The following is a 21,753-nucleotide window of genomic DNA, read 5'->3' on the forward strand; positions in this document are numbered from 1 at the left end:
CCTTACCCTATTTGCCTTGTGATTGTTGTTTGGGTGGGAAGAGCGTAAAGCACGAAGGGTGATGTCGTGTATTGATTTGGTGAGGATGAGAGTAAAAGCACGAAGGGTGATGTCGTGCAAATTGTGGACTTCTGATTCTTGTTGATATTCTGGCTTTGTTGTTTCTTTCTTTTATTGAGGTTTTCTATTTGGAATTGTTACCTCCCCACAACATGTTTCCCCTTCCCACATTGACTAATTATTTCCTGTATTTCTTTTCCGTTGTACATATAGATATTTGAACTGCACAGGTTATTTGGAGTCTGGTCCTAGCCTCGACACTACTTCGCCGAGGTTAGGCTGGACACTCACCAGCACATGGGGTCGGTTGTGCTGATACTACACTCTGTGCTCTTTTGCATAGATCCAGGTCTTGGACAGTAGCAGTAGCGCGGGGGCCAACCTTCAGTCAAGTGAGACACTGAGGTAGCCTTGTAGGTGTCCGCAGGCTCGGCGTCTTCTCTATCTTTTATTCCAGTCTGTTAGCTCCTCTATTTCGAGACAAATAGCTTATTTTTTTTTTCTTTCAAACGGTTGTATTTAATACTCTTAGAAGTTCATGAGTAAGGTTACACCAGTTCTTGGGTAAATGCATATGTTGATTCTCGCATTATTGTTTCGTGTTCTTTAATTCAAGTCTTCCGCATAATTAATTAAATTATGGTGCTTTCATGTTGTCACCGATAATTGTTAAAAGGAGAAACTGTTAATGAAGTAAGCAGTTAAGGATTGACTTGCCTAGCTAGCATTAGTAGGCGCCATCACGACTCCCGAGGGTGGAAAATCCGGGTCGTGACAATAATAAATTAGAAATGGAAGATGAGATACCACTTGCACCTAGTAGTGTTGGAGCTGGTAGTAGGGGTGGTGGTCGTGGTGCTAGTAGTATACCACATGTGGCCCCGACTAGTAATCGGAGAAAAAGAAGTAAGGTTTGGAAATTTTATAACGAAATAGAAGGTATTGATAGAGTTAAATGCAATCTTTATAATGATACTTTTAAACATAAGACTGGAGGACAATTAGGGGGGACTGGAACACTTAGCAAACATATGAGAATTGAGCATCCTATAGAATGGGGCTCTGATGGATATGGAAATCAAGCAACTCTAAACCCTACTACTGGAGGTCTTATGAAATATGATAAAATGAAGGATCGTAAGGAGTTAGCAAAAATGATTGCTTTGGGTTGTCTACCTTTTTCTTTTGCTTCTTCATCATATCTTATTATGTATATTCAAAGGATTTACAATCCTTTATTTAAAGGTATCCTTAGAAGTACTTGTAGATCTGATATCTTTAGACTTCATGGACAATATCAAACATACATACGTTATTTGTTTAGCCACCTTCCTTGTAGAGTTTCTCTAACTTCTTATATTGGCCATGTTGTTAATGAAAATAATTATTTGACAATTACATGTCATTAGATAGATGATAATTATTATATGCAAAAACGTATTATCACTTTTAAATATGATAAAGATCAGAGTCATACTGATGTGTTTATAAGTACTACTATTTGCGAAGTTGTTGAATTTTATAATCTCAAACAAAAGGTATTGTGTATGTCTTTTGATAATGCCTCTAACAACAATGCCGCAATTTTAATATTAAAACTGCATTTGCAACCACCACTTGACGAAATTTTTCATGTTATGTGTGCATGTCATGTTTATAATTTAATTGTTAAAAGTGGCCTTGATTTATTTAACTGACATTACTCATGTTAGAAGAGCAATTGGTGTTATTCAAGGAAATAATAGACAATGTAGAATTAAGGAATTTAAGAATAAGTATAACGAGCATAACCTTAAGCCCAGATTCATGCTATACGAAATTGTAACTAGATGGAATTATACATATATATTTTTAAAATGTTGATAGCAAATATAGATTCCCAATAACTGAAGTTGCTAATGCGCATTGTACTGATCCAAACCGTATGTTAACAACTACTACTTGGGAGGCCATTAATGATGTTGTTAAATTTCTACATAAATTTTATACAACTACTATTGAGTTTTCTGGAGCATATTGCCCTACTGTTACTATGGTTTTAGTACATATAGTTGAAATTTCTATTCTACCCTTTGAATTTAAGAAGAAAGAAAAATATAGGGATGTTGTTGAAAAATTGCAAGCAAAATTCAAAAAATATTTCTTTCCAATTCCTCCGATTTACTTAATTGGTGCTTGTTTAAATCTTTTCTAATTGTCACCAATTAATCAATGCTTTATATACTTATATGGAGATTGGACCAACTGAAACTCCAGTATATATATATATATATATATATATATATATATATATATATATATATATATATATATATATATATATATATGTTTGTATGAACAAGCTAAATGATTCTTTACGACTAGGAGTGGCAAACGGGCGGGTCGGGTCGGATATAGTTCGAGTCAAAAACGGGTAATGAAAAAATTGATAAATTATCCGACGCGACCCATATTTAATACGAATAAAAAATAGGTTAACCAACGGATAATATGGGTAACCATATTATCCATGAGTTCTTGCATATGATCACTTTTGGGAGCATTCTTGGTCTCTCTAATCTGAGGAACCCCCAATTTAAGGCTTTACAAACGTAAAAATTAGACTCATTGGTTATCCATTTTATAAATGGATAATATGATTTTTATCCATATTTGACCCATTTTTAAAAAGTTCATTATCCAGCCTATTTTTTAGTGAATAATATGGGTGGTTAACTATTTTCTTTGAACCATTTTTCCACCCCTATTTACAACAATTATATAACTATTATGCAAATATAATTGATGATGTTGCTCTTAATGTAGCCAATGTTAATCCCACTATGCATTGTACCACTTCTACTATTGTGGATGATGATGAAGGCCTTGATAGTTTTAATATTTTTTTACATTTTCTAACACTCAAACCAATAGCAGGAACATTAATGAACTTCAATTCTACTTGCAGAAGTAAAAAGAGCCTCGCACAAAGGAATTTTCACCGTTGGGATGGTGACATGAGAATGGAAAGTAATTTTCTGTTCTTTTCGCTATGGCTCGAGATGTGCTGAATGTGCCAATTTCAACTGTTGCATCAGAGAGTGCATTTAACCAAGCAAGACAATAACTTGGAGACACTTGTCACTCATTGGGAAGCAATGCTTTGGAAGTTTTAATATGTTTCAGAGATTGTATTAGATCGGAACGAAGAAATCAAGGATGTGAATATGTTGATAGCCTAGAAGACGAGGAACTTGGAGATATATTAATACATGGTAATCCATCCGAATTTAATACTCCAACAGAAGGCCACTCAGTTCATATTGATTATGACGAACTTACTAAGGCAATGAAAAACCTTTGAATTTACTCTTTTTTGGTTAATTTACTTGTTGTTAAATGTAAACCTTTCAATTTGTAAGTTTGAATTTTGAAATAAATGTAGCACTTGCAATTTATAAGTGTAATTTTTTCTCATTTTCATGTATTCTTTATATTTACTCTTTATATTAATATAACTTACAATAGTTATACAAAATACAAAAAAAAAATTAAAAATTACACTAACTCGGCCCGGCCCTTTGTACCCGTAACCCTTACAGTTCATTTTTTACCTGGATGAACCCAAACTCGTTAAACCCGATAAGCCCCAACCCGTAACCGGACCGTACCCCAACCCGTACGGTTACTAATTTTTCCTATCCAGCTCGGCCTGGCCCATCCGTTAGACACCCTTAGTGTACGCAGACTTTACCCCTAACCCGATGAAGAAAGAGGTTATTTTCGAAAGACCCTCGGCTCAAGAAAACAAAAAGACAAAAGGAGACAATATTAGTATCACCACAAAAATCATAGGAAAAATATAGACAACATGAAATCCAAAAGAAAGATGCAAAGCTAAAGCGATAGCTAGTAAATAGGTCCTGCACTGAAAGGGAAATAGTAAGATACAATATTGTCACTAGCTATCTTAGACAAAAACCCTACCAGATTAGTCTCGCAAAGGTACGAAGTAAGGCAAGGTTTAACTACCTCCTAACCAACAACTTTAATATTCGACCTCCGCATCTTCCTATCAAGTGTCATGTCCTCGGAAATCTGAAGCATCGCCATATCTTGTCTGATCACCTCTCCCCAATACTTCTTAGGTCGCCCTCTACCTCTTCTCGTGCCCTCCACAACCAGCCGTTCGCACCTCTTTACCGGAGCATCTGGGCTTCTCCTCTGAATATGACCAAACCATCTGAGCCTCGCTTCCCGCATCTTGTCATCAATGGGGGCCATGTGCACCTTCTCCCCAATATCATCATTCCTAATCTTATCGATCCTAGTGTGCTCGCACATCCACCTCAACATCCTCATTTATGTTACCTTCATTTTCTGGATATGTGAGTTCTTAACAGGCCAACACTCCGCCCCATACATCATGGCCGACCACCGCTTTACAGAACTTACCTTTGAGTATCGGTGGCACTCTCTTGCCACACAAGACTCCAGATGCTAACCTCCACTTTATCCATCCTACCACAATACGGTATGTGACATTTTCGTCGATCTCCCCTCCCCCATGGATAACCGACCCAAGGTGCTTGAAGCTGCCTCTACTTGGGATGACCTGTGATTCAAGCCTCACATACACGCCCACTTTTCCCGGTTCAGCGCTGAACTTATACTCTAGGTATTCCGTCTTCGTCCTGCTCAGCTTGAAACTCTTAGACTCAAGAGCATGTATCCAAACTTCCAATCTCTTGTTAACACCGGCTTGCGACTCATCAATCAGAACTATGTCATCGGCGAATAGCATGCACCATAGCGCCTCCCCTTGAATATGGTATGGTAACGCGTCCATCACTAGGGCGAATAAGAACGAACTAAGCGCAGAGCTTTGGTGTAACCCTATTACAACCGGAAAATGCTCAGAGGCACCTCCTACTATCCTAACCTGAGTCACTTTAATTTGTTCATTGAAAATATAACAAATACGCCGAGACTCTTACTCCAATGGAAACTTTAGTAAAAAAAAATTGCTTTCTTATTAATATCTTGAAAAAAAAATATTGTGGACCGCACAAAAAAATTAAAAAAACAATTAAAATGGACCAAAAAGAGTATAAAATCCTAGCTGTGACTTGTTTATTCCAGAGTAAAGTGGTCTGAAATTTTGATAGAACTTGTTGTTGAAGTCTATTACCAACCTCATATATAAAATTTAGCAAATGAAGGTAGTTGTCGCAACCTTATTGAGGAAGTTAGAGATTAACATCATGTCATGTTCATTCAATTATTTTGACAAAATAAACAATCCTTAAAGAAAGAATCAATACATTATGTTGGCCCCAATCAACATTTGCACCACTCAATAACATGACATAAGCCTTTCTTAGCTTACTTTATCCCTTCGTAATTAATTTTTATAATACACGTACTATACTCCAATAAAATAGCCAAACAATTTCTCAATGTTCGATGTTAATAATAGCAATGAGAAGCTCCGGTAACGTTAACTAAGAGGATATTTGGGTTGGCTTTTAAGCGGGGAAAATTAGCTTTTAAGTTTATTTTATTTTTTCAGTATTATATAAAATTAAAAAGTGCTTAAAATAAGTTAAAAACTACTTAATACAAGTCAAAAGCAATAAGTTGGGCAACCCCAACTTATTGTTCTTTGGCTTAAAGTTATTTCTGCTGAAAAATTACTTTTTTAAGTCAATCCAAACGGGCTCTAAAACACTAAATAATGCTTAACTGAAGAGTAAACTAGCAGCTTACAACAACCATAACAAACCCGGTAAAATTTCATATGTGGAGTTTGAGGAAGATAGTGTATACACAGTCCTTACACCTGCCTAGAGAAAGTAGAGAGATTGTTTTCAGTAGACCTCGGCTCACAAAAGAGTAAACTAGCAGCCTAAATGGCAGGGGCGGATTTATTCCTGCCGAAGCGGTGTCACGCGACACCGCTTCGTCCGAAAATTTTACTAAATATATATATTAATACTGTACGAAAACGGATAAGTAGGAAAAATGACACCACTTGACATAAATTGTGTCTTGTTGTGTTGGTAATGTGCTTGTTTTTTCTCTAAGAGGTCAAAGGTTCAAATCTCAACTAGGACATTTTTCTTTTCCAAAAATTTGAGAGGGCCTTTGTAGTAAATATTGTGATGAAGTAGAATTGAACACCTTTTCTAACTTAAACTCAACAAAATCAATAGACTAAGATTATTTTTTGTCTAAAAGTATGATAATCAAAGTTATACTGTCCATCTTTTATAAATGTCGACACCGCTTACAAAATTTCCTGCGTACGACCCTGCTAAATGGATAAATCGATTTGTAGCCAAAAAAATATTAACCATCTATTTAACCCTCAACAAGATCAGAAATGTACGTTTCACCACAAAGAATAGTTTTGAGCTGCCAAAAAATACACAATGCGCATCCGGGGAATCGAACCCCGGTCAGTACCGTGGGAGGGTACTATGATACCACTACACCAGATGCGCTACTTGATAGCCACTGCAACGTCATTTTTATAAGAAAGTATGTATTCCAAACGTCCTATTTTTTAAATTTTTTTTTGCTACAGAAATTAATAATAATTACTTATTCGACTTATTGGCTCCCCACTTTTGGAATTTTCATTATCAGTAACATCAAAATGGAAATGTAAAGAATAAGCCAAAATCAAGAGAGATTTTAAGCCTCAAAGTCCTAGATTCTACAAAGCAAAGTAGGCATCTTTTCGTCTGAAAATCAGAGACTATTTTCTTGATAAATGAACATCTTATTCACAAAAGTAATGGCACCATGAAAAGAGTTTCCCAAGATGAGCATAAAATATCGTTGTCATAAAATGTTGTGACCTTTCGACTCTGAATGCGTGACTCTATCGGCTACTTCCAATATCGAACCCATATGCGAGTGTTTTTTTTTACCTTTGATTGACTAATACAACCTCTCAAGGAACGACGCTTTGATTGACTAATACAACCTCTCAAGGAACCCTTCGTCGTTCCTTGGATCGAACCTGGATTAAACCGATAAACTTGGGTCGTCGGGACCCTTACTTCGAGTTGAATAAAAGTAACACTTCGAGCCTAGAACCGTGATAAGGACTACCTACATTTGGCATCAAAGTGCCTGCATTATGATTTGTATACCTCTTGCTATCTGTACAAGAAGTTCTCTTTTTCCCACTACCACAAAATGTGAAGAAGAAAAAGTTTTATTTGCCTAGATTATTCTCTATACGAGTTAATTACATCTATGGCAATATACTGTTCTCTATTCTTCCAATTCCACATTTTAAACAGAGCATCAAGTAGGGAAACCAGGCCAGAGTTGATGCAAGCATTTGATCCAAGTCATTCAAATAGCATTTCAGTAACTTCATTAACTAGTACAAGCACCCACATCTTGAGCACAGAAACATAGTTCCTGACTCAACAACAACAATAACAAACCCGGTAGTTTCCTACAAGTGGGGTCTGGGGAGGGTAAGATGTACGCAGTCTTACCCCTACTCTTGAAAGGTCAGAGAGGCTGTTTCCGATAGACCCTTGGCTAGAGAATGAATAGTTCCTGACTCAAGTGGATAAAAATAATATATGTCCGCTCACGTGAAACTTTAATGCTCAATAACCCTATCTACTTTCAGAAAAATGAAAGTACAAACTTATAATAGTGCAAATATTTAGCGCGTTGACAAAAGCAAGCTAACAGATAATTGCAATTAGCACTACTTATGCACTCATGAGCTAGGCGCTGCTTCTGCTTTTCCCTCTGCAGCTTCACCTCCTACCTTACTGTTGTTTTGTTCTTTAGGTTCTCCCTCCGCCGTCTCTGAAGGTTTTGTGACTTCTTCCTCTGATAAAAGAGAAAAGAGATCACATTATAAGCACAGTGAAGAAGGAAATCTCAAAACTAGGATGAGCAATCCTTTTCTCTATCCCAGGACAAGGCAGGGAAAAGCAGGGCAGAGTCTTCTGGTTCTCACAATTCAACAACTTCAGGAAAAACAAATATTGCCTTTTCGTTACTGAATAATATACTTAATCGATGACTGTAACTCTAATATCATTAAAAAAAATCGGTGGGGTTGGAAGAGTGGTGTGGCATTACCTAAACAGGTGAACAAACAATTTGGTTCAACGACTCTAAGCCTAGTGGAAAATAATAAGTGGTCGCATATCATTATGGCATTGTAAGATCAACCAAGTATTCCCCATTGAACTAAAGCATATCCACAAGCAAGAGGAGGAAAATCATCATTATTTTCGCATAATAAAATATAAAAGTATAGAAATTCTTATAAAATCATATCAAAGGTGGTAAAAAGATTTCTTAAAAGTTATATCTATGTGACAAATCCAATAACTTCAAGCAAGGCAGTGGCGCACTACCATCCAAAGCAAAATTGCAAGTGTAAGCATTGGCTGTCATTCTTGGTACGAGGATTATTCATGCAAAACATGAACAGTCCTATAAGTGTTTCTACATTTTTAAACATTGATAAACTTAAAGCTACATGCTTGAATAGGTATACAATCTACTTCCACCCACCCCACATTCTAAAAGGGGCAAGGAACAAAAATTGGAAGAAACGGGAATAGAGAAGGAAAAAAGAAAACGGAGCAAATAATCTATACTTTGAGAAGAGTTATCAGCAATTCAATGAAAAAAGCCTATAATTTAATCACTGTGCATGAAAACATACAGAGTCTATCCATGCCAAAGAGATGCCATGAAATTCATTACCTTCATCGTCACTGTCATCGAGATCATCCCCCATTGCATCATCTCCAAGTCCCATGCCACCCATGTCCCCGAATTTCTACAAATTATCAAAGTGGAATCCTCAGAAGACATCAAATTAAATGCAGAACAGCAGATTATAACCGAGCAGATTCTTACCGAGAAATCCATCGAATTCATGTCAAAATCACCAGGAGCAGCTTAAAAAGTATGAGGCAACAACAAAGTTAGATTTCTGCTTTAGTGTATGTTGCTCAGACTCTTCAATAATGTTGCCCGTGTGTGTCTTATCCTCCAAAAATAGTGCAGTTTTGGAGGACCCGACATGGGCGGTGGCATTTTTGGAGAGTTCGAGCAACACAAATAAATATGGTTGAGGAGAGATTTAGAAAAAACATGAGATAAGTTGTACCAGTTTCATTGTCATCATCTTCGTCCACCCACTTATCCCAATCTACTTTCACGTAATGTGGTGCTTTCTCATCTCCACGCAACAATTTATTCCACCATTTCTTCTCTGATTTTTCCAAAACGCAGAAGATATTTCTCACGCCAATATTTATTTTGCTCTCCTTCAATATAAAATTGCAAATTACAGAGCAGTGCTAAATAATACGGGAGAATAGCATAGCAATTATACTAAGAAAACGCGTAAAACTAGCAAGTAAATCCTCCCACTTCCTACATGTTACTCTCTTAATAACAGCTAAATTGTCGAAACTGTTGTTTTGGTTGGTTATATTTTTTCTTTTCATTCGACTTCTATGAGTAAAAATCAAATATCACTTTCCATGAGTTATCCTTTTAATCCAACTTCACCATCAAGATTACTCGAGAAAGTGCCTTATCCAAAAGAAACCATTTTTCTTGAAAGTACGAGGACCCTCAGTCCTTTGATCAATAAAGAGGGACATCATGAAAACTTTACAGGCAACACATCTCACAAATAAATCAGTCCATGAAATTGTTTTGACAAAGGAGCTGTTCAAACAGGCAAGATGTAAAGGTTGCTCTTTGGTAAGAGAGCTCAACCAAGACGTTAGGACTCAAGTCGCGCCAAGGGAGCAAAGTGGAAAAGGGCTACTGTTAACCCCTGGGGTAAGGAAATTCAGGGGGTAGCATTCGCCATATTAAAAAAAAGGTACTCAATCCAGCTTTGACTATCTACAAATTACAGAACTCAAACCACGCAAATACACTTCTCTTTTTACCTCTGTTATATTGATGTGTAGGCAGGCACAGGTTTCAAGATATTTTGGATATGCGGAATACCTTTTTAACATTGCAACTAATGATCACATTTTTTTATGGGTGGAATATTGCTTTGTAAAGCATCAACAGCAGGCTCTCACTTTATCTCAGATTTCAATCTACCAATCTCTTTAACCAAGAAAATAATAACAGAATGAACATCATTATGCAGTTCAGCTTATCAAGCCTCCAGACTAACTTTGATTTGCCTAATAAGTAAGCTATTAACTCATTAGCCGTTGAAATTTCTTCTGCTTCTTTGAGCTAATTTTTGCAGTTAATACTTACTTCGTCTATCGATTTTGGTACTTTCATAGTTTCATGGGTTGAGCACTGAAGAATGGCTGACACCCAAGAAAGGCCACTCCCAACTATCTAATAGAATAGATGCAACTACGGAACTAATGGAACCTAAGTTATAAATCCTCTTTGTTGGAAATTTAGGTTCAAGAAGAAATTAATCTACACCAGTTTTACTAGATAAACTCACACTAAACATGATTTGCTACATTTCTGTCATAAGATTATCTAAACATGCCTCATTTTTAAAAAGAAAATATCATGCCTAAGAATAGATTAGGTACCCATAAAATTCAAACCACATTAATATACAATATCCAGCAGCCATACCGGAAAAAATCTCTTACCTCAACGTTAACTTTATCAAAAAGCTCAAGTTTCAACTCGTATGCATAGCTTTCCGGTCCAGCTGTAGCAGAGAAGGTAAAAATTCCTTCAGGGTCCAGATTTACCTTTGGATTTTTAGCATCAGGTAATTGCACAGTGAGATACACCACATCTGGCCTCTGGGCCCACTTCACTTGTGGATGGCGGCTATGAATTCATAAAGAAGGGGAAAAGAAGAAGCAATTTTTAGCCAATAGCTCATCCCAGAAGTGAAAAATAAAGTGAAACAAAAATGTCTGTTGTGTCAATGAATGTCCCTTGCAAGAGGTAGTGTTAGATGCACTCAACAATCCTATTGAGTGAACAATGATATAAATGAGCAGATACAAAAATGCAAAGGCATTTGTGCACATTATACAATTAACAAAATATTTCCGATCATGCAGAGGTTACAAGGAAAATAAAGATGCAGAAAAGTGGCATTACCGAAGTCATGCGAGTATTACGAGGGAACCCTTATGGGATTTTTGCATTCGTCAAAGGGATTTTATGATTCTTTATATTGAGGAGATAGAAAACATAGTTATAATTCCAGAGCAGTTTAAAATTCACTGTAACAGGTCAATTTCCTGTCAACTTCAATGTACATCTTTGGAAGTTACAAGGGAAGAGACACCTGACCCAAGTGCCTTGAGTTATGTTACTCAGAATTACCTGCTAAACAAGAACCGATCACTAAAACCACATAAAAGCATCTCTACTAAAAAAAAAATCAGAGGTAGCTGCTTAGACTAATCCCTCAGTGTATTATCACGCCTTGCTGGAAGCAAGAATAGAGAATCTTCATTCAGCTAGGGTTGGAGTGCTAGAATACACCAGCCTCATTAGTGCTACTCCCTCCATCTAAATTTATGTGGCAGTGTTTGACTGGGCATGGAGTTTAAGAAAGAAAGCAAGAGTTTTGAAACTTGTAGTTTAGCAATCCATAAGCATATGTGTGGCAAATCATATCATCTCATTAAGGGTAAAATAAGAAGTTTAAAGTTAATTTATTTCTAAATAAGAAAGTGTAACATTCTCTTTGGGATAGACAAAAGGAAAGTATGACACATAAACTAGGACAGAAGGAGTAATAGTTAATGACTTGCAAAAACAGCAACCACCAATAGAGGTAAATCCAGAACTCTAAGTTCAGTGGGAGCAGAATACTGGTGCACACACTATTAATTATAAGCATGCAGATATACATCTAGTGTTCAAGTACTAGCAGCAAAAAAAGCTAAGGTGATTTCTTCCTACCTTCCTAAGCATTGGTAAGTAAACTTACCAAATACATGTACTAGTGGGATGATGTAGGTAATCCACTAAAATAGGCGAGACGCACAAATTGATGCGCACACAAAATTATTCTGTATATTTAGTTTAAGCAAATGTCAGCGGGTGCATTTCTGCCCCTGACTACCAAAAACACTCAATTTCATTCATTTCGTCCTGCTTCCCCTAGGGAAGGGGGTGCTCAGAGGAATAGCTCATAGACAAGCACATGGTTAAGTACAAATGGGATGATAAATAAGGAAACTCACATCTGCAGTCAAAACTCCTTTTAAGCAAAGACAAGAAAAGTTAAGTGATTTCTTTCTAACTAATCCTCAGTAAGCAAAATTATCCGTAATCGAAGATTTAAATTTGAAAGGTTTAGCATTTAGGTTTTTATTACTAAACCCATTACACTTTTAAAAGTATGGGCTCTGTAATGTCTTTTGAAAATTTTAGTGATTTTTCACGTATGAACCCATACTCCGCGTAGAAAATGCTTAGTTCGGTTGAACCTATTAATACATGCTTCATCAACCACTTATTACCCGATATTGGTACTAGTGGGTGAATGCAAGTATCCATTAGAATAGTCAAGGCACGCACAAACTAACCCGGACACCAACATGTTATCATAACAACAACAACAACAACCCAGTATAATCCCACAAGTGGGGTCTAGGTAGGATAGTGTGTATGCAGACATTACCCCTTATAGTCGACCTTATACATAAACATACACACATACACACAAAATTATTCAACTATATATATTGTTTAAGCCAAGGTCAGCTGGTGCATTTCCACCCCTACTACCAAAAGCACTCCTTAACTTCATTTATCTCTTCTAGCTTCTCTCAGGCGAGGCGACCACAGGAACAACAATAATAACAATAATTACGCCTCCATACCAAATAAGTTAGGATTGACTATATAAATCCTCATTGATCATTTTCTCAAGCCAATATAAAGGAACAACTTATACTACAAGCAAATTGTTAAAAGTACAAGCGGGATCGTAAATAAGGAAATGTTGACATATGTGGTCAAAATTCCATATTTTTGTAATTGTACAAGTAACTTTGTCGACCATAGGCTTAAGCAACTGAGGAGAAACAGTCAAACACCTAATTTTTTGTTATAACAATACAAGATAACTCTACGGAGAAGCAGAAATAATTCTAAATTTTCTTCCTAATATTGTATATACCAAAATAACCTTAGTTTAAACTATTAAGTAATATATAATGACTTTCAAGGTGAACTTTCATATTTGTTGAATGTTTTTTTTTTTTATATATTTAAATCATCTTGAAAGAATAAAGTACTTTCGAATTTTATCTTTATATTTTACTAAAATAAAATGATAAAATTCGAAAGTACTTTATTCTTTCAAGATGATTTATTGGAAACAACCACTCTACCCTAAGGTAGGGGTAAGGTCTGCGTACACACTACCCTCCCCAAACCCCAGTTGTGGTATTATACTGGGTTGTTTTTGTTGTTGTATTTTACTAAAATAAAATAAAAATCTTGATTTTGTCCTTCATAATAAATATTGGTAAATATTTATCTACTTATATAATATTAACTATTAAGTAAATCTCTTTATGTCCTTACTCATATTTTGATACTTGAAAACACTTTTTAAAAAGCTTGGCCAAACACAAATCACTACTCAAAAGTACTTTTCAAATCGAGTCAAACATAAACTGCTTTTTCTTCAAAAGTGCTTTTTTGAAAAGCACTTTTGAAAAAAATACTTCTCAAAATATGCTAATTTTTTCAGCTTGGCCGGATACAAGGCAGATGGAAATAAACTTGACAAACGCTTAATTTAATTTTTTATTATGAACGGACAAGGCAGCTCTACTGACCAAGACTTAGGCATAAAGCAACAACAACAACAACAACAACAACCCAGTATAATCCCACTTAGTGGGGTCTGGGGAGGGTAGTGTGTACGCAGACCTTACCCCTACCCTAGGGTAGAGAGACTGTTTCCAAATAGACCCCGGCATCCTTCCCTCCAAGAACTTCCCACCTTGCTCTTGGGGAGACTCGAACTCACAACCTCTCGGTTGGAAGTGAGGGTTGCTTACCATCATAGCAACCCCACCTTGCTATTAGGCATAAAGCATATTGAAAAAACAGTCCAAACTCCTAATATTTCATATGTAACAGATCATTTTTTAGAATTATTCAAATAAATATTTACAGTTTAACAAAATTCTCATCAAAGAAACAAAAACACCTAAATGGATAAACACATTAATGAATTAACAGTCAGACCTAAAAAAAAATACGAACACTCTGTATTAAATCAAATACGCAATTTGAAATTATAATAAAATGCAGTAAAGTATATATTACCTCATCGTTGTAGTTTAAGCGCTGAAGAAGGACAAGTGAAAAACCTAGAAAGGCAGAAACTGTAGAGGCACAACTGGTAGTGATACACTTGTAATTTGCAAAAGTGATGAGTATCTACCAACTGTACCAAAGTCTTCTAGATTTTTCTTAAACCTTCTAAGGTTTTGCTTGCGTGAGAGACTTTAACAGTGTAATGGGCTTAGAAGTCGGCCCAGTAGTCTTTAGGCCCTTAGCCAGTTTTTCGTTAAAATAGCACAGGCTAGTCAGTTTTCGGACAGTTAATTGAAAATAGCCAGCGTTGGCAAAATTATTAAAAAATAGCCACTATTTTGTAGAAACACGAAAATTTCCACATAATATACTGGAGATCAGAGGACCTGTGTATGAACTTCCAGCATATTATGTTGGAACTCCACAACATGGAAAGTTTCAGGATAATATACTGGATATTGGAGAACTTGTGTATGAACTTCCAGCATATTATGTTGGAACTCCAGCACATAAAAAGTTCCAGTATAGTATACTGGAGATTGGAGTACCTGTGCATGAATTTCCGTTATATTATGTTGGAATTCCAGCGCATTATAAAATTCCAGCATGTTATGCTGGAAGTTTACATGTAAAAAATTCGAACTCCAACATATTATGCTGGAATATCTTCAGATCTTCGATTTAAACTTCAAACTATCAGGTCTGAATTTAAGCTCTGCCAAAGTCATAAATAGGGCAAGAATTTGAAGTTATGGGTTGTAGATTCTAGTTTGTTTAAGTTACTCGTTCTAAATTAATAATTTATATATATTCAATAAATTTCTTACGACAAATATAGAATTTGATTAAAGCTATTGGGTCAGGCCGAACTCATATAATGTGTTCTAGCTCTCCCCTGGCCAAAGCTTACTCTTGTATTGATTAGAATTATGCTTACTTAGGACCGTAGGTCTTCTTGATTTTGAGACGGCTAAAATTTAAAAGCTTTGTAAAAAAAATTGACTATTCTTTAAATAGGAGTCTTAAAAGAGGCTAGTAATGCACTTTTCCCATGTTTAAACTTGGAAACTTGTTTAAATATAGTTATTTTTAATTTAAGCGGTTGAATTGAGAGAAATTCAAAAATTCAGATTTACAAGTGGTCATTCAAAAATAGCCACAGTTTTAAAAGTAATTGAAATTTAGTCATTTTTCATGTAAAGATAAATTTGAACGAAAACATTGTTCAAAATCCGAAAAATTATTCCAGTATATTATATTGGAGATCCAGTATGATATACCGATCGAGCATAATATACTGGAGCTTGGAGTGCTCCAATCTCCAGTACATTATACTGGATCTTTCTGCGTGTTGGAGTTCCAGCATAATATGCTGAAAGTTCATACACATGGGCACCGATCTCCAGTATATTATGCTGGAACTTTCTATGTTGCAGCAAAATAGTGGCTATTTTTCAATAACTTTGCAAACGCTGGCTATTTTTGAATGATCAGTCCGAAAATTCGCTAGCCCGTGCTATTTTTACCGGCTATTTGGATTAAGAGATTTTTTCATTCTTATACACTATTTGAAACTTTATTACCATTAATGTCCATGTTTAGTTCATTACCCGGCATAAATAAGTTTTGTTTACAAAATATATACCATTCACCTTAAAAGGCTCTCAATCCATTATTTGTGCCTTCAATCAAGGGACGTAGTTACACCCTTTCCTTTTTTCTTTCTCCTTCTCTCTTTTCTTATGTTTATAAGCTAGAGCAAAAGTAAAAATATCATCAGAGCCTGGTCACCAGAAGTATTTGGTTGCTACAGTGTTGCGGAATTGTGCATCCAATAGCCAGGCAAATTACAACTATAAAGTAGTAATATTCTGGCTATATGAGCAATTTTTTCTAGCCAAGGAATTTCGTCGTTGATGTTAATGCCAATGTTGTTAAGTCAGTGAATTTTCATTTCAGTAGGCTGTTGTTTACCGTGAAAATGGTAATAACAATTAAATTTGATTTAATAGTTCTAAAAATACGTGATCTATTTTTATGCTAGTTGTTAGGCAGTTGATGTTACGTGAAAAACTTATAAACGAGATAAGAGCTTAAAGACGAGAGGTTGATCAAACCGAATTGCTGTCAATCGGGACCTCGAGCTTGCCTATATGAGGGCCTCGGGGTCGAGTCCGAAGCTCGGCTGGGAACTATCAAGGGTAGTCGATGGAGAGTAACAGTTATAAATAAATCAAAGACGACTCTTAATAATAAGCAATAAATGAAGAACAACGAATAGAACACAATAAATACTAGCAATAAATGAAGTAATAAGATCAAAAGAATGTCTACACTGAAGTTCATCAATATCTGTTTAATAAAGGAAAAATCATGAAATTAAAATATCATAAACATTGCAAACATACACCTTGACATGTCAATGGGTAGTAATGGAATATTCAGTTGTCAGTTTGTTAACATATTATGAATTCGTGTATATATATATATATATATATGCACACAATTTATTCATGGGAATTTTTTCGTACACTATCCAGTTAAATACAACTACAATAACATACGACTTAAATATAAATTTTATACAAAATTTATACAATATGTCTTTTGTATATTTTGTATCTGATTTATACATAGTAAAAATAAATTTCATACAACTAATTATATATTATACAATTTATCTACAACATATCTACAACTTTCACACATTATTTCTACCTAGTTAAATACAGCTACAGTAACAAACATAATGGAGTATGCATGTTGTTGATATGCATACATCAAACTACCAACAGCATTTGCGTATGATACCTTTGACATATACTTTTGTTCAGCTTCATCTTTTGGCGACATAGTAGTACTTAGCTTAAAATGAGGAGCAAGTACAGTACTAAAAGTATGTGAGTCTCTGTCCATTTGGTTTTATATCATGAGAATGTGTTTCCTTATATGACTTTAGCATTGGTCATTTGATTATTTCAGTTACATCTGGTCTGATTCCTGTAAAACCAGGGATATATAGGCAGCTCAAAAACCAGAGTGCGGCCTATATTTTTCAAACATCCTATTCGATCAAAATCGGTCATCAAAGTGACAGTACTTTCTGTCATTTTCTGGCATCTTATTCCAGCGAATTCTATTCTCTATAATCTTTAGTAAAGTAACCAAACATTGAATTGGATTCTATTACGATAAGATCCCCAACTTTTCTTTCGTGTTCAAATAGCCATTTGCTTTGCCTTTTTTCAATATATATCTTTTGAGTTTATTCAGAAGGGAAGAAAATATTATTTTTATCAACAACCAAATAAAAAAGAGAGGTTTTTTTTATTTCATTTAATTCAAGAATGGCAACAACAGAAGAGAAATCAATTATGGTTGTGGGAATAGAAGACAATCAACATAGTTTTTATGCATTGGAATGGACTTTGGATCATTTTTTTGGAACTTCACCTTCTCTTTTCAAACTTGTCATTGTTCATGCCAAGCCTTCTCCTGCTTCTGTTATTGGCCTCACTGGTCTAGGTATGTATCGTTAAATCTACCGTTATATTTTATATGATAATGTTTAACTAGACACAAAACTTAAAAAAGTAAGCGCGAACGATTCTCTGACACGTATCAAAACTATTCTTAGAACTAGTGGTTTAAAGATGTCATGACACCTTTATGGTTATAAGAGTATGTCAAACTTGACTCCTTTTATGTTAAGTGCAAAGTAAAATGATTTTTAATTGAAGAGTTTTTTGACGATATAGAAAGATGTCATATTTTACATGATGAAGTTTGATTGGATCGTTTGAGGCATTAATTTGACTGCTGATCAATTTTATGGTTGAATTATAATTAGCTAGATAAACACATATATTCTCTCTAACATTTTAACCTTTTAAAATATAAAAGTTTTACGTGCTTGATTTATGAGCCCGCGTGTGAGGAACATTTGAGACATGATGATGAGATTATCATATAATTCAATTTCACGGCTAATAGAAGAAAACATTATGATGATGGTTGAAAAGTTAATTATTTAGACTGAATTCATACTTTCGACACGAAATATAAATGTAAAAATAGCACGGTATAGCTAGTTTTCGGATTGGTCATTCAAAAATAGTCAGCGTTTACCAAGTCAATAAAAATAGCCACTATTTTGCTGCAACAGTGACCGATCTAGCATAATATACTGGAGTTCGGTGCACCTGTGTATGAACTACAGCATATTATGCTGGACCGGTATACTTGCTGGAACTCCAGTATATTATGTTGGTGTTCTAGTGTACTTATGCTGGAACTCCATCATATTATGTTGGAGTTCCAACATACTTATCCTGGAACTCCGGTATAATATGATGGATTCAAGTATACTTATGTTGGAACTCCAGCATAATATACTAGCTTATTTTCCGGGTTTTGAACAGTATTTTTGCTTAGATTTATCTTTACATGAAAAGTGATTAAATTTCGATTACTTTTGAAACTGAGCTATTTTTGAACGACAAGTTGTAAATTTGGCTATTTTTTAATTTCTCCCAATATAAATTTATATGTATATATTCGCTAAAATTGCAACAAGTAATAGATTTGAACCCATAATTTTCAAAATATAATGGTTCAACGTTAAAAACTTTAAAAGTTGAACTCATTAAGATCTGCCTATGGCGAGGAGTTATTAACTATAGATAAATTGGTCGTCTCGCGATGTCTTGATTTCCTTTTTGATGAATTGTAGGCAGTGTGGAAATTTTGCCATCGATAGAAACAGATTTGAAGAAGATTGCTGCAAGGGTTGTGGAGAAAGCTAAGGAAATCTGTACTGCAAAATCCGTAATTAGACTCTTTTTTCCTTTTATTTAAAGAGTTTAAGTTCTATGCATTGTCATCTATCTGTTGAAAAATATATTTTTACGCGTCATTTATAATAATCCACTAATAGTGGTTGTATTATTAATATTTTGTAGGTGAATGATGTTATAGTTGAGGCAGAGGAAGGTGATGCCAGGAATGTCCTATGTGATGCTGTAGAAAAGCATCATGCCTCTATTTTAGTTGTTGGTAGTCATGGTTATGGAGTTTTAAGGAGGTAAATATTCTTCAGGATCTTTGCACAAATAGCCGCTCGAATTCACTATTTATTTCTTTTTGCCGGTATACATAAATTATATACTAATTATACACGATTATATATGTATATATATTTGCGCGCTATTTCAGTAAAGTAGTTGGGTGGGCTGCTATTTAGGTTAATTTTTCCTGTTTTCTTTCTTTAATAAAATGAAACGATTACTTGTCGTTGCTTTCATTTCGGTTTTCTGATTACAATACTCAATTTTAGTTTTGTATCTTTGTATTTTTTTTTCTTCGGTTTTAGAATCGGTGTGATTGTTGTTGCCCTTCCTTTTATCTTTCCTAAACCGAGGGTCTTTCGAAAACAGTCTATCTGCCTTCTTGAAGGTAGGGGTAAAATATGCGCATATACTACCCTCCCTAGACCCCATTTGTGCGATTATACTTGATTTTTGTTGTTGCTATTGTTGTAATAAAATGAAACGAAGAACGATTTTCTCTGTTTCCTTAGGATGGATAACAATTGAACAAGGACTTAAGTTAATATACAATAATAGCATAAAAATATTTTACCGACCAATGTTTATGTCAGGCAAAGCACGAAAAGTGATTGATCAAATTCGCGGACGTTACTACGACGAAAAGCTTAGAGCTCATGCCTTTTCAAGCATGTCATCCCATTTTGAAATTGGTTTATATTGGGGTCTGGGGAGGGTAGTGTGTACGCAGACCTTACCTCTACCCTAGGGTAGAGAGACTGTTTCCAAATAGACCCCCGGCATCCTTCCCTCCAAGAACTTCTCACCTTGCTCCTGGAGAGACTCGAACTCACAACCTCTCGGTTGAAAGTGGGGGTTGCTTACCATCAGAGCAACCCCTCTTGTCAGTAAAGGTCATGTAGATTTACATATATTTACCTTATAAGTGATCCGACTATATATATATATATATATAATCAATACATAAAACTTAAACTCATTCAACAATTGTCTCTACTCAATTTTTCTTGATATTAACTCCTTGTGCAATTGATTGTGCAGGACTGTTTTGGGTAGTGTGAGTGACTATTGTGCTCATCATGCCCACTGCAGTGTTATGATTGTGAAGAAGCCAAAGCATAAATCCTAAGGTATTTTTTCTTGGTATTTGATTCTATTTGAGTGAACAAGTTTTAGATGTTATAAATATGTCATCATTTTCTCCAATTTGTGGAGGAGAACTCAGTTGACTTTGTGTATTTATCCAATTAACAGTTTGTTTGGATGGTTGTTACATATCGTTTCATAATGTATCGTATCGTATTATATTGTACTATATTGTATCGTTTGATGAATACAATGTTTGGATGGATTGTGTCGTTTTGCCGTCGTTTCATGGCATCATGCACCAGTAATATGATGAATAAATTTGTAATATTACAAAGAAAAATTATGATACGGTATATAAAAAGGTAGGGTAAATGATAAAATAAAATTATTTAATAATAATGAAGCGTGAGATTGAGAGAAAAACACAAGGAAACGACGTGACCACATCAAATCGGTCGTTACGTAAAGTGACACATTTCATCGTTACGTAATGACGGATTTAACGATATGATACAATAAAATTTAAATAACAATCAAAAGAAACATTGTATTTAAAGTAACAATACAATACGATATAATAAGTAACAACCATCCAAACAAGCTGTTACTTGACTCTCAATAATTTTCATATTTAGCTGTTTTAAGGTTGTAATTGTTGTGTAACATATTAGTGGCAAAAATTCATACTATGTGTAATAATTCACAATGTTATGTATGAAATAAGAGACAGTATAGGAAGCCAACTTTAATAGTGTGTGTCATGCAGGGGCGGCTCAATAAATTTTGTGGCCTAAAGCCAAACTTTAACAAGAGGCCTTAAATTTTTAAAAAAAATATATTTTATTTAAAGTCTATTTTTTAATATTTTGATATGTAAAATCATACATAATTTCTTAAAATCTACCCGTTTTCTATTTAGGAAAATTAAAGAGAGAAAACAGTAATATTCATGTCAAACCTATTTCACAATTTATTCACGCGTATAGAATTTAGGGAAAGATCTACATTGCCAAGTTTTTAACTGAAACAATAAATCAATCATAAATTAAAATATTATTATTTTTATTTATAAAGAACCTTTCTACATAAAATAATTAATACAAATTTAACTAAGTACTCATTGTGGGTAAAATTTGCGGCCCCTAAAAGAGTGAGGCCTAAAGCAAATGCTATAGTTGCTTCACCCATGAGCCGGCCCTGGTGTCATGTAACATTTAAACTCATCTAAATTTGATATTTTATAAAA

General features: G+C 34.9%; 2 protein-coding genes and 1 non-coding gene across 3 annotated transcripts; 1 reads left to right on the forward strand and 2 right to left on the reverse strand.

Annotated features, from left to right (window-relative positions):
* Positions 1-6,474: 6,474 nt before the first annotated feature.
* TRNAG-CCC (transfer RNA glycine (anticodon CCC)) lies at positions 6,475-6,545 on the reverse strand. Its single transcript has one exon. It is a non-coding gene; the product is annotated as a tRNA-Gly (tRNA).
* Positions 6,546-7,606: 1,061 nt separating this feature from the next.
* Positions 7,607-14,553, reverse strand: LOC104245539 (uncharacterized protein OsI_027940). Its single transcript, XM_009801161.2, has 6 exons — positions 14,362-14,553; positions 10,695-10,881; positions 9,209-9,368; positions 8,956-8,996; positions 8,800-8,875; positions 7,607-7,908 (listed from the first exon to the last, which is right to left on the reverse strand). The coding sequence occupies exons 1-6, from the start codon at positions 14,364-14,366 to the stop codon at positions 7,793-7,795; spliced, it is 585 nt and encodes a 194-aa protein (XP_009799463.1). The 5' UTR covers positions 14,367-14,553; the 3' UTR covers positions 7,607-7,792.
* Positions 14,554-17,603: 3,050 nt separating this feature from the next.
* On the forward strand, positions 17,604-20,780 carry LOC104245538 (universal stress protein A-like protein). The gene is made up of 4 exons (XM_009801159.2): positions 17,604-17,877; positions 19,085-19,179; positions 19,314-19,435; positions 20,460-20,780. Exons 1-4 carry the CDS (start codon positions 17,700-17,702, stop codon positions 20,545-20,547), a joined length of 483 nt encoding a protein of 160 aa, XP_009799461.1. The 5' UTR covers positions 17,604-17,699; the 3' UTR covers positions 20,548-20,780.
* Positions 20,781-21,753: the final 973 nt, after the last annotated feature.

The sequence above is a fragment of the Nicotiana sylvestris genome, chromosome 2 (assembly GCF_000393655.2).
Source record: "Nicotiana sylvestris chromosome 2, ASM39365v2, whole genome shotgun sequence".
Lineage (NCBI taxonomy): Eukaryota > Viridiplantae > Streptophyta > Magnoliopsida > Solanales > Solanaceae > Nicotiana > Nicotiana sylvestris.